Genomic DNA, 13245 nt, shown 5'->3' with positions numbered 1-13245 from the left:
ATACTGAGGATGAACCAATATATCAGGAAGGCAAAGCCAAAAGAATCACAGAGAACAAGCAGAAGCCCTCATCGAACTATTCCTGAAACCTTCATGACTTTAGGATTTTCATGTGAATGAATGAAGCCCATGATTAAGATAGTTGAGTTAGATTCTTTCCTTCCTTCCTTCCTCTCTTCCTCCCTCCCTCCCTCCCTCCCTCTTCCTCCCTCCCTCCCTCCCTCCCCTTCCTCTCTTCCCTCCCTCCCTCCCCTCCTTCTTTTCCTTCTTTTTATAACTTACAGCTGAAAGTATCCAAACTGATGCAGAATATGTCACCCAGGGAGGTTAAGTAACTTGTCCGAAGTCGAGTAAGCTACCTGATAAGTGAAGGAGCTGGGATTCAAATGAAGGCAGGGTGAATTTAGAACCTGTGCTCTCCCAACAGCATCAAGGAACCCTGCAGCAGCCGCACTCTGACCACACAGCAGCTCCATGCCAAATCCCCATCCAGGGCACCTCACGGCGTCCTCATGGCAGCCTTCGGAGATGGCAGCCACTGTTATCCCTGCTTGTACAGATGAGGGAACTGAGGCTTGAACAGGTTAACTAACATGCTCATCATCACACAGCTCTGAAACAACAGAGCAGAACTGAATCCAGGTACTGTGATCAGGGTGCTGGGCCTTCTCTCCTGTCCTGTGGGCAGAGGCTGCCCAAAAGTGCTTCCAGAGAGTCTCTTCCATTCCCTTTGAGGGTGAACTGACTTCTAGTTGTTTTATCCATGTTGGTCATAACTCCATGGTGATTGCACAGATAGGTAAGCGTTAAAGGGAGGTAGGAGGCCAATTTTAGCCCAGAACGTTCCTATTGTTCCAGCAATGGGGTGGGCTCCCTGGGAGAGTCTGAGCTGTCTGTGGTGGGCAGGCCAGCAGGCCAGGGCTGGTGGAGAGGCCTGTTGCCTGCATGAGCAAGGCTGGAAAGAAAGGCTGACGTTCCGTACTTCCAAAGCCTCAGTTTCCCCATCTGTACAGTGGTTAGGGCAGGACTGGGTGAGGGCTGACATCTCTTCCACCTCTAACATTCTCGAATTCTGGAATTCCCGGAGGCAGGACTCCAGGCCCCAGGGTCTAGCCAGGAAAACAGAGACGAGGCTGTTTGGCCAACTGGGTAGAACAGTGGAGCTTATTGAACCCACGGTTCCCTGAAACAGAAACAGCCAAATGGCACAAGCAAAGATAAATTCATTTGTGGGGCTGGTGAGAGCAACTGAAAAAAATGCAGGGCTTGAGGGCTGTCCGAGGAGAGCCAATTTTCAACTGGTGGGCTGTGACGGTGTGCCCGCAGGATAAAAACTGTACACTGGGCCACAGTCTGTCCCAGCCAGAAGGAAGACAGTGAACCTGGACATGACTGTCCCCATCAACAGCACAGGACCTAGAAGCCCTACATGGTTGGGGCTCCCTCACATGGGTTCACTTCCCCCAGAGACCAGGGAGAGCTGTGCTTGTCATTAGCAAAGGGAGACCTTTCGGAAATGTGCCTTGGTTAAATTAAAAACATTGTTTAACTGAAAGGCACTTATTCAGCCACACAGAGACCACTTTTGCAAAGCTGTGAGGCTTAGAGAGAGGAAGCCTGGGTCTCCTTCCCTGCACAGCTTTGGGTGGGCCTTGAGACCCAGGGGTAGACAAGATGCCACCATAAAGCTCTGGGGAGTCTCTCTGGGATGTTCCCTCCACTCTTCGCTCTCATGATGATTAATGTTGATGTTGTGACTATTTTCAATGTGCTTTGCCATCTTCAATCCCATGTGAAAATGGAGCTTCAGAGAGGGTAAGCGGAAAGTCACTCGGGTGGCAAATGATGGTCTGGGGTTGAACCTAAGGCCCTGGTCCTGAATCCTATGCCCTTTTCCTGTGGCACCTGCTACCCTTTTTGGGGGCCACAGAGGGCTGACTTTTCTAGGATGCCTTTTTCTCTTGCTTAGGGACAATGCAGAGCCTTTGGAACTGGATTAAAACCATTACAAGTGACAGCTTTGAAAAGATTGGTATTTGAAATAGAAGCAATTCTAATGGTAAAGTAAATGAAAAGAAGTCCAAGGGACTTCTTTATGACTTTCTTCATGATGATTACTTTTAGGCTTTAAAATAAGTCAAATATTGGAAATTAAATGATGATTTTTTTTTTTTAACTTGGTGTCACCACCCTACTGCTGTCCTAAGTAATTTCTAGCCTGTCTTTGGCCTATCTCAGGTCCCTGGGCCCCAGGGCCACACTGCTCTGTGATGAGAGGAAATCTCTGGAATTGTCTGTGAAATTGGGCCAGGCTATCCGGCTGGGAAGATGCCTGTGCTAGAGCAGGAAGTGACTCAAGCAGAGAATGGGGCACCTGAAGGAGGTGTTCCGTGAGTGGGGAGGAACGAAGGCTGTCTGGGAATAGCTCATGTTGTCCCTTGCAAGAGGAGGCAAGGAAATAAGGCTACAGAAATGGAGGCTCTGGCAGAGCTGTAAGTCATCTTCTTCCCTGGGCTCTGGAAATGCAATAATGACCACCATCTTCACCCTCAGAGAGGAGGCAGAGTCCAATTCCAGAAGGGGCAAGGCAAAAAGAGTAAGAGAATAGCAGAGGGGAGTGTTAGGAATGTCCAGCAAGGGGACAGGGAAAGAAGTTGGAGATTCCCCAAGTCCCCCTCCCTAGGGGCTCAACTTCATCCTCCAGAGCTCCTTGGGACCAGGGCTCCTTCCTGTGTTCTCTAGTTCCTTCCAGACTCCAGTCTGGGGATAAGGGGGCTGGAGTTAAGTGCAAGGGTATCCATTAAGAATCCAACTGAATATTTTCCCACTTTCTCTGCTCTTTTTTCCATAAGTTCTATGTCCAACATGGGGCTTGAACTCATGACCTTGAGATAAACAGTGGCATACCCCACTGCCACTGACTGAGCCAGCCAGGGCGCCCCTTTCTGTGCTCTCTGATACTGCAGAGGCTGAGGGGGCAATGGGAAAGATTGTGGGAAGAAGAGTCTGGGGGAATTCTGAGCTTTTTAACAGCAATTGGTAAGAATGTGCAAAACTCTTTTAAGTAACATAAACAGCTAGTAACTATTTGATTCTCTGCCTCAAAAGAAGTAAAATGTGTTTGGGGAACAGCCGGCAAGCAGCCGGCAAGCAGCTCCTTGACTCTCATTCTCCTTGATCCAGTCCCTCCCAACCATCCCCTCTCCCTAGCAGTCCTGCCCTGGTCCCTGAGCCACCCACCCTTTTAGAGACCCCATGGCATCATGGGGACTAGCTATTTTCTGGCTGACGGTGGGAGGGGCTGGAGACCCTCGTATGCTTGTGGAGCAGGCCAAGTGAGGACCTTGGGATGGAAAGTTCTTTGTAGGAGTCAGAGCAGTGAACAAAGAGGCCTTTGAGTCCTGGCGAAAGCCCTAAAGAGCCAGTGCCTTGCGCCCAGCCTCATACCCCCAAGGACTGGCTCAGGCAGACTGCTGGCTCTGGCCCCTTCTCCCCAAAGGGGATTTCTGATGCAGCTTTTGTGCCCCAAATGCTGCAGTGAGGTACTCAATTCACCTGAAATATCACCAGGGTTGGGGACATTCCCTTGAAGCCCTCTCATTCCTTCTCTTTTAAAAGACTTTGGATTCAAACAGACTTGGTTCCAGTGTTAGTTTCTACCACTTACTGGTCATGTGATCCTGAATAATTGACAATTTCAATTGAACTTAAAATGGGAATATTATTATTATTACATTATATTGTATTATAATGTAATTATGTTATAATATTCACTTCATCGGTTGATTACACAATGCCTAGCACATGGTAAGCACTCAGTAGATATCACTATCAGGATTATTATTCCTAATATCTATCCCCATTCTCTCTTTCCTCTTGACCTCTGCCAGGCTTGACCCTCGAGTCTAACCTCAGTCTGACCCCATCCCAGCAAATGGGTCCATCAGGTGAGAAAGCCTCAGCTGGGCCTAAGCTGGGCTCTTCAAGGGTGTGATAAGTTTCCCCAAACCGGGGGTATAGGGGCGGGAGTCATGTGAGAAAACTTCAGGCACTAGGTACAGGGTGAGGTTGACACTGACCTTAGATGATTGAGCAGACTTTCAATGGCCAAGTTTGTGTCACTTACAGGCACTCAACTCATATGGACTCCTGGAATGTTCAAGAAGTTCAATGGTTCCTCTGGCACTATTGGTGGGAATGCAAACTGGTGCAGCCACTGTGGAAAACAGTATGGAGGTTCCTCAAGAAGTTAAAAATAGAACTACCCTGCAACTGATTCAGTAATCCCACTACTAGACATTTACCCCCAAATACAAAAACATTAATTCAAAGCGCCGCTATGCTTATAACAGCATTATTTACAATAGTCAAACTATGGAAGCAGCCCAAGTGTCCATCCATAGATGAATGGATAAGGAAGAAGTGGTGTATGTATAAAATGGAATACTATTCCACTGTAAAAAGAAAAAAAAGAATGAAATCTTGTCATTTGCAACAACATGAATGGAGCTGGAGAGTATAATGCTAAGTGAAATGAGTCCAAGAAAGACAAATACCATATGATCTTACTCATATGCAGAATTTAAGGGAAAAAACCAAAACAAGTAAAGGAAAAAGAGAACAGGGACACAAACCAAGAAACAGACTCTCACCTATAGAGAACAAACTTGATGGTTACTGGAGGGGAGGTGGATGGGGGGTGGGTGAAATAGGGGATGATCGAAGAGTATACTTCTCATGATGAAAAAATAATAAAATGATAAAAAATAAGTAAGTTCACCAATTTTTAAGTTTTGAGAGGATCTATGAGATGGCTAAACTTCTGCAACCTCTTTCCAGCAAAATATAGAATTCTACATGTTTTGCATATAATTGTAGGTTTATCTGTGGACCTCAAGTTTACCTTTATTCATCTCACTGTTCAGAGGGATTAAATAATTTGTCTGAGGACCCACAGCTTGCAGGTAGCATAGCTGTGACTTGAACCCAGATTGTAATAGTCCTTGCTCTTCAAAGAAATGCCTCCATTTTGTTCTTTAATTGGGGCTTTGTTCACTCCCCCTCTTGGGTACTGGGAGGCTTTGCAAGCCCAAGGTGGTCTCCCTGAGGTCCCAAGGAGGTTGTTCAAGGGTTGACTCCGGTGGGTCCTAAGCTGGGTAGAAAGGATTGAGCAAGGCCAAGCCAGAGTTCCTACCAAGAGCCCACAGGCCCTGCCTGTGAAGGGTTAACAGAGCTTGAGTGTGGCTTTGTATGTGTGTGCTCAAGAGCAAGGTTGCATGTGCAAAGGCGCACGTCTCTCACTTGTGCGTGTTGGTGCCACAGCAGCGGGACTGCAGGCCAGCCTGGGAGAGAGGTGCCGCAGTGTCCTGGTATGAATGGGCCTCTGTCTTTACGGCTGTGTGAGCCTCTGTGTGTACAGGTCCCATTAACTCGCCCTCAGCCACATGTGGAAAGGGGAGGAGAGGCCCGGAGAAGCCCAAACCACTCGGCGTCCTTCTGATTTTAGAATGAAGTGGAAGACATAGGAGAAAGAAATTATAAAGACCCAAACTCACATATGACTAGAGTACACATACACACCCTCTCTGGGGCTGTCACAGCCTCTATTCTCAACCCTGTTGCCAACTTCCTGTTACTTCTCTGGGTGATTAGGGGTGAAGAATCTTCAGCTAATGCCCTAAACCAGATTTTAGGTTGCTGACCCTATTTACCTCTGTGGCTGTCTCAGTGATATACTCTGTGTAACTTGTCTTTGTCTTGATTCTGCGTTTGGCTTCTCTTTCTGGTCTTACCTGCAGCTCCCGTGATACACACTCTTACCTCCAACCCAGCCAAGCAGGCCTCCCTTGCACCATTATGTCTGGGATGGACAGGCTTGGCTCAAGTCCTGTCCTGAGCCCCATGTTCCCACTCCCCCTTCTGGTCCTCTCTGTTGCCCCTGTTGCCCTTGGCTGTGGTTTGTTTAATGGAGCGACTCCTGTCTGGGAGCAACCCAGAGCTCAGGACACAGGGAACACTTGTCCAAACTGGCTATTTTTCACCAAAAGAGCCAAACCACAGTGATGGGCTCAGTGGCCTGGCCGGGTGCCTTCCTCAACCCTCCAACCACTAGCCTGGCCCTCATTTCCCTAACGGGGCCTGATTACCAGTGGCCTCCAGTTTAGGACTCTTCATTACCTATTAGGAGACCTTCTTAGCTGGAGTCTGGCACCCCATGTGAGGGGAGAAGGGAGATCTGGCTTCTGAAGCAGCAGCTGAGACACAGAGAGATACCCTGGGGACCAAAGAACAGGCCCACAGAGACCAACAACCATACTGTATTTATCCCTCTCTTCCCAGTTCCTGGCACAGAGTAGGTCCTAAAAGAATAAATTGAGTGAAGAGTTAAATAGGTAGATGGATAGATAAGCAAATGGGTAGATGGATGGATGGATAGATAAATAAATGACTCTTACACCCAAGTAGATATTCTGATAGAAACCTAATTTGGGGGGTGCCTGACTGGCTCAGTCAGTAAATCATGTGACTTAGGGTTGTGAGTTCAAGTCCCATATTGGGCATAAAACCTACTTAAGACAGAAATTTAAAAAAAAATCCAACTCAAACCTAATTTGATTCTTTGGTTTAGTCATGGGAGGGAAGGAAGGAGGGACTTAGGTCTAGAATATTCAGCCATCTTACCCCAGAGTCTAAAGGAAATCGCTGAGCTCAGACCCCTTATAGCTCATCTTTGAGACTCCCCTGGAGGTCCGAGGTTGAGTGAAACTAGCCTCTTCTCCATGCTCGTGTCTATTCCTCAGGCCCCTTCTTGCAGAGGCTTCTGTGCTCACTAAAAACGTGTTCTGCTGCTGAGCAAAGTAGCAATGAGTCAGGGAGGAATGGAGGGTGGGGAGAAATGAGGCTCAGGCTGATGGTGGTGGTGCCAGGAACAGGGCCTGGGGACAAAATGTTTCAGGCTGGGCCTAGAGCAAAGTGTTATGAGCTTGGACTGGGAGACTGAGGACATTTCCAGCACCTAACACAGGGACCTGGCATATAGTAGGCACTTAGTATCTTTGAATTAATTAAACATTTCTACATCTTGTTCTGACTAACATCCCCAAATCCTTTTCCAAGGGGCATATAGGATTCTCAAGAGCCCTGGACCATTAAACACCTTCTTCTGTGGGTAGAATCAGGGTCAGCAGCCCTACTGAGGGAACAAGGAGCTGTGTATGTCCACCCCCACCATCCAGTCCCCCTCCCTCATCCTCATCCTCATCCTCCCTCCAACCACCATTTACCTTGGTGTTGATCCAGAAGCCGGCGGCACCAGAAGGGAGCAACACAAAGCCTCCATGCTCCGTGTGTTCGTGCATGTGTGTATGTGTGTGATAGTCTCATCTCAAGCTTAGGCAAAAGGCCTCCTCACCCCACTGCCATAGGATGCTGTACGGGGCTGGGGCTCCTGGGGGTAGGGGGTAGGGGGTGGGGGCGGGTCCTCTGGTGGAGAAAGGGCTTCCGTGATAAGATGGGAAACTCCACACCAGGAAGGCCATAGCTGCAGGGCTCAGAGACCCCATTCAGGAGTCCCGTCCCCCAGACCAGGCCCAACAGATCGTCTCTGCTGCTGAGGTCTTCATGGAAGGAAATGCTTAGAGCTTCTCCAGGGCCCTTGCTCCTGAAGTTTGATCACTATTTCTTGCAGCAATTTGCCTTAAGAGAGGCCAAGCAGCAGTCTTTCCTTACAGCGCATCCATGGTCAAAGTTGCCCTCTGAATTAGATCTAGAAAGGCTGTGTTTTGAGGCCCAAAGAGGCTTGCCTCTAGTCTGAGTGGAGCCCATTTTCTGAACAGACACAGAACTGTTGGCTCAGGGCAGGCAAGGAAAGGCCTTATGAGCCAAGAGAAAACAATTAGGAGTAATTACCATCAAGAGAGGCCCCCAGTGAGGGGTGAGGGTGGGAAAGGCCAGTCTGTTTAAGAGGAAGCTCAAAGTGGCAGACTGATTTTGGGGAAAGAAATCGGAGAGAGGGTGGGAGGAAGGTTTGAGACTGTGTGTTGTCTTTCTTTTCCAGTAAAAGAGCAGGACCCTCCCGCCTTGGCCTCTAGCTTGAACTAAGTTCCACCTCTACAGGGGCTCTGTGTACGGAGGTGGGGGTGGGGGAGCAGGAGGGCACAGGGCTGTGCATTCCTGAGATTCTCAAACCAGTCGGAATGGCAGAGGAAACTCCATACTGAGGGTACAGAGCAGGAGACACAGAAAGAAGTGAAAAGAAAATAATGGAACACCGTGGAGCAGGGCAAAGTCTCCAAATGTCCCTACATACACACCCTTGATTCCTGAGCTCCTGTGGGGATGAGCTCTATCTGCTTGGTATCAGCATCTCCCTCCTCACCACCCTCCCATCCTTAGCCCTCCCCCTTTCTAGGTTAGAACTAGAGGCCTCAAAGGAAGTTTTGCTAATGTGGGGAGCCCAGAGTTGGTGACAAGAATGGGAGGCAAAAGACAGTTGGAGAAAGGGTTGTTGTGGGAGGGGTGAAGGGAATTCCTTGGTACCCCTTTCTGGAGAAGCCAAGAGGAAATGAATCCCAAGGCAGAGGGGCCCCACCATTCCCCTTGACCCTCCAATCTAAGGTGAAGAGACAAGGATCTCAATCCTGCTCATGAAACAAAAGAGGGAAGGTTAGCCTTTGCAGATCTCAGGAAGGTTCTCTTCTTTGTTTTCACACTGATAGACCCCCCCATGATATCTGAGTCACATGATCGCCCTGTCTTGAGATGAAACCATGCTGGCTGTATGGCAGCAGTAGCTCATGGGGCTTTTAGGGGCTTTGGAGACATATGTTCTTAGCTTGGAGTCCCTGTTCCTATCACTGACAGTCTGAGACTTTGGGCTTATTCAATCCCTAAACTCATTTCCTCATCTGAGAAATGGGGATAAGGAATAGTACTACATCACACACTTAGTGAGGACTAAATGAGGTAATGTTTATAAATGTTTGGCACAAAAGGCTGGGACCAGGGCCTCTATAAATGCTTCTTCTTGTTGTTAATGTTAGGAGAAGAAGATAGCTCTAACTGCTAAGTGGATGACACATCTGAAGCCGGGGATCCCGGGTGGGACATAGTCTGAAACAGACACAAGGTGAGGACCCGAATCAGCAGGGGAAGCTGGCAAAAAGGGAAGCACAGGCACCTGGGACACACAATGAACAGAATTTTAGTGAGAGACAGACAAAACATGAGTCAATTGATACAGAGATGTTGGGGTTCAGAGGTGATGGCCAAGAAAGCTTCAGATGTCTTCGATGCAAAAAGGTGGTTTTATTAGCACAGGGACAGGACCCATGGGCATAAGGAGCTGCACTGGGGGGTTGTGACAGGTGCCTGATATATAGATTTTCAAGTTGGGAGGGGGCTAGGGACAGCACAAGCCTCCACGGTATTTTGGAAACAAGGTTTCCAGGATCCTGAGGGGGCCAGCTACTGTAAAGACAATGTCATTTATTACTATTTAGTAAAAACTCAGTCATGAGACCTTTCAGATGTATATCAATGGGCCATATGCTTGGAGAATGACTGCTAACACATATCTTGGTGGGGGGGGGGAGGGTAGAAATAAAGGAAGTTTCTCCAAAGGAGTTTTTATATGTTAAAAATATAAAAAGGATCACAGGATCCTGAGGAGTCAGGCTGATTTCTTTTTGCCCTTAGCAAAGTGTCAACATCAAGGCAACTGAGCTCCCAGAGGAAGGTCACTCTGCCTGTTTCAAGGACTTGTCAATGATGAGCTTTAAGTAGTAAGGCAATCATTGTTTCTTATTTCCCACATCATAAATAATACAGTCAGATATGAAATGCTACAAAGAAATGAAGGTAATGGAGCTAGGGAGTGTGAGAATTGAGGTGTAGGGGTGACACTGCCCCAAGAGCATGGAGGTGGTGAGGGAGTGGGTCAGGAGGAGATCCACGGAAAAGCCCTCCAGACATAGGAAACAGGAGGTAGAAGCCCCGTGAGATGGAAGCAAGTTTGGTTTGTTAGATAAACAGCAAGGACACCTGTGTGGCCAAGACTGGTGAGCCCAGGCTGAGTGGGAAGGCACCCTATTGGAGGTGCAGGGACCGGTAGGCCATTGTAGGCAGAGATCACTGGCTGGTGGTGGGCGGATGGGGAATGGAGCACAGGTACACAAGGAAGCAAAACTGTTTCCCTGGAGTTCAGAATAGTGTCTGGAACATGAATTGCTTGAGGAACAGGACAAGCCTCCCCACCTTCCCCACCTTCCCCCCTACCCTTGGGCCCTTTGTAACTTTCTGCAGTGCAGGATCACACCAGGCCCCCCAGGAGCAGTTGGAGACAGAGGCTGACTCTAACTCACAATCCAGTTCAGGTCCCACTTGGAAGGAGTCTCCTCCCTGTTCAATGATGGACATGCAGATCCAGGCAATTGTCAGCTACCTTTAACCACATTCAGGAATCAGAAAATAAGAATGGCTTGAAGGCTTCCCTCCCTCCTCGCTTCAACCATTTTCAAACGGCCAAAAAATCTTAACCGTGTCTAGAAAAATATTAGAACTCAAGAATGTCCTGGGGACAACAAGGGACTCTTCTAACTCATACAGACAAAACCACTTCACCAACATACTGGAAGATTTTTCAAAAGCTGGTGCTTTCTTATGTTTTATTCTCTGGAGTGTGAGCTTTACAGGTAGACAGGTTAGATTGTGAGGAGGAAGGGGTACAGGAGAGGGGCAAGGAGACAAGGAACGCTGTTAGCAGAGTGGGCTGGAAGTCCTGACTGGTGTGTTTGGCTCAGGAGGGCCCTCTGGCCAGCTCCACAGACAGGTCTGGTTTTGAAAAGTGCCAGGGAGCCATGGATTTGCATGTTATTTGCGTTCCAGGCTTCAATTCCAGGTATGTGGAATGAAATGAATGAATGCACAGTATTCAGACTCTCGGTTAAGGGGTGGACTCAGGAATCCAGACCACACTGAGGATCCAATCACTGGTCCCACTTGGATCAGGAGACATAAGACACAGAGACAGAATAAACAGTCAAAGAGACAGAAAGACAGTCTTAGAGAGACAAACACCACCAAGTCCTTTTTTACCAGGGAGTTTCCAGTCAAAGCAAGAAAGCAAAATCCACAGAATTTATTTTAAATAAATCAACTTTTAAGAACTAGGGAGAGAGTTACACACAGGTAGATAAACGTAACATCATCCCTGACTTATCTCTACCTCTATCCCTCCATCATCCACACCCAGCTTCCAACTGGAGTGTGTGCCTATGACTTGGCCTTCTTGATAAGATCCATTGCTTGGTGTCTGCCTAGCCTCCAAATTAGTTAAACTCTAAGGTCCATAGGACAGGTGGCCTTTATTTCCTTGGTCAAACCATCTTTTCACTCCACCCTCCAGGACCCCCAAGTCCAGTGCTTAAACACTTGCTTATTTAACACCCAGTGTAAGGGGCTCCCCAGAATATCAGAAGAGGCAAATGCCCTCCAGGAACTTAGCTCTGGCTAACAGACAAGACACAGGCAGCAGGTAAAATGGTCCATTTAAAGCATAAGACAGAACGGGACTCAGTCCATGGGAGATGTACAACAGCACTGGAAATAGAAAAGACAGAGAAGACTAGAAAGACGTGTGGTTAGAAAAAAAAAATGCTATGATTAGCTCCTTGGGACAGAGACTGAGGCCCCGGAAGGGCATGCTGAACTGCCAAGGAAGATGTTTAAGGGTAGAGTGGGGCATCAGGTTTGGGACCACGAAGGAGGTGCAGCCCCACGGCAGGCTGCCATAAGCAGTCCTCCTTCCCCAACCCTCGAAATACTGTCTCCTCAATCAGTGTTTAATGCAGTTACCCTACTCCTCACTGGCCAGCCAGAGAAGCAGCTTGCACTCCTGGCTTGAAGAAATAGCACCAGATCATTCACCTGCCCTCTGTGGGGACAGGTCTCAGTCTATTCCTGATGTAAAAGTCGGATTACAAATACGGAGTTATAAGATTTTCTGATTATAAGGGCTACAGCTGGGGTGCCTCGGTGGGTTAAGTGTCTGCCTTCAGCTCTGGTCAGGATCCCAGGGTCCTGGGATCAAGCCCCACATTGCATCAGGCTTCCTGGCCCTGGGGAAGCCTGTTTCTCTCTCTCCCTCTGCTGCCACTCCCCCTGCTTGTGCTCTCTCCCTCTCTGTGTCAAATAAATGAATAGAATCTAAAAAAACAAAAAACAAAAATAAGGGCTAGAGCTGTCCAGGTAAGAGATTTTAAGATAATGTGATTAGGGAAGGCTTCATGGAGATGGGATTTGTGTGTGTGCGCTCTGGAGGTATTTGTGAAAGAAACACAGGAGTAAACTGAATGAGGTGTGCCCCACTGACTGGACTCTGGGCTCCTTGTACATCTCTTTCTCACACTTTCCCTTCCGGACACTGACGCTCTGCAGAGCGGAAGGGCAATCTCCAGAAGTCAGGCAGTTGATGGCTACTTCTCAGCTGAGAATGCCAAAGTCAATAGCTATCACCTGTCCCATTAGGGTAAGACTCAGACCTGGGCCTTAACTCCAAGACCAAGCCATATTAACACTGGCCTTAAACTTGAACTTTGAATCCCTACCTTGACTGAATTCTATTCCAAGCAGGATCACGGCCCTCCACATTTCAGAATCTTAGACTCTGACAAGACCCTAGATATCTGGTCCAACCACTCACAATGAGAATTATTCTTGCCCTATCCCTGACAGCCCAGAGAGGCAGCCTGTACTAATATTATTTCAAGGTTTATCTTCTGGCTTCGAGTTTCTCTTTTGTATCCTCCAGGGGATTCATGTGTAAGTTCTCCTGTATCTTAGTGGATGACTAGCATGACCCCACATACCCTTATGTCACTCCTTACCTCCAAAGCTGGGAATGATGGTCATGAACTCTTACTAGAGGTCAGGGTTCAGCACAGGTGAAATAAGGTTTCCATCTCTAAGGAAAGATGCTGGGCTGAACCTTACATTTTAGGATGATTTTGAAGTTATGGGTAGGTTCCTTTTGGGCAGCGAAATATGGTAACTTTTCCAGGAGCTCAGCATGTGGCCTGTCAGAGTCAACTACAGGCCATGAAGGTCTATATTCCACCTCGCCCTGGCTCATCCCGGTGGAGCAAGAGAGAAGGCAAAGTCCAAGTGTCTAGTGTCTATCTCTCTTACTCTGGAAAGACGGATTTGAGAGCTGGAGGGATGGCATCAAAGGACCAGAGGCTGAAACAT

At 48.0% G+C, this 13245-nt stretch overlaps 1 protein-coding gene across 1 annotated transcript in view; it reads right to left on the bottom strand.

The window, feature by feature from the left end:
* Window positions 1-12170: 12170 nt before the first annotated feature.
* SENP1 (SUMO specific peptidase 1) overlaps window positions 12171-13245 on the bottom strand; it is a 52498-nt gene continuing 51423 nt past the window's right edge. Inside the window, exon 19 of the mRNA XM_032876924.1 lies at window positions 12171-13236. Within this exon, the coding sequence (XP_032732815.1) occupies window positions 13222-13236 (15 nt within the window). The 3' untranslated portion in view covers window positions 12171-13221. The remainder of the gene's footprint in view (window positions 13237-13245) is intronic.

Source organism: Lontra canadensis, unplaced genomic scaffold, assembly GCF_010015895.1.
Source record: "Lontra canadensis isolate GAN:19392208 unplaced genomic scaffold, GSC_riverotter_1.0 scaffold59, whole genome shotgun sequence".
Lineage (NCBI taxonomy): Eukaryota > Metazoa > Chordata > Mammalia > Carnivora > Mustelidae > Lontra > Lontra canadensis.
The sequence above is the reverse complement of the archived record's forward strand: the minus strand, read 5'-3'. Positions and strand labels throughout refer to the sequence as shown.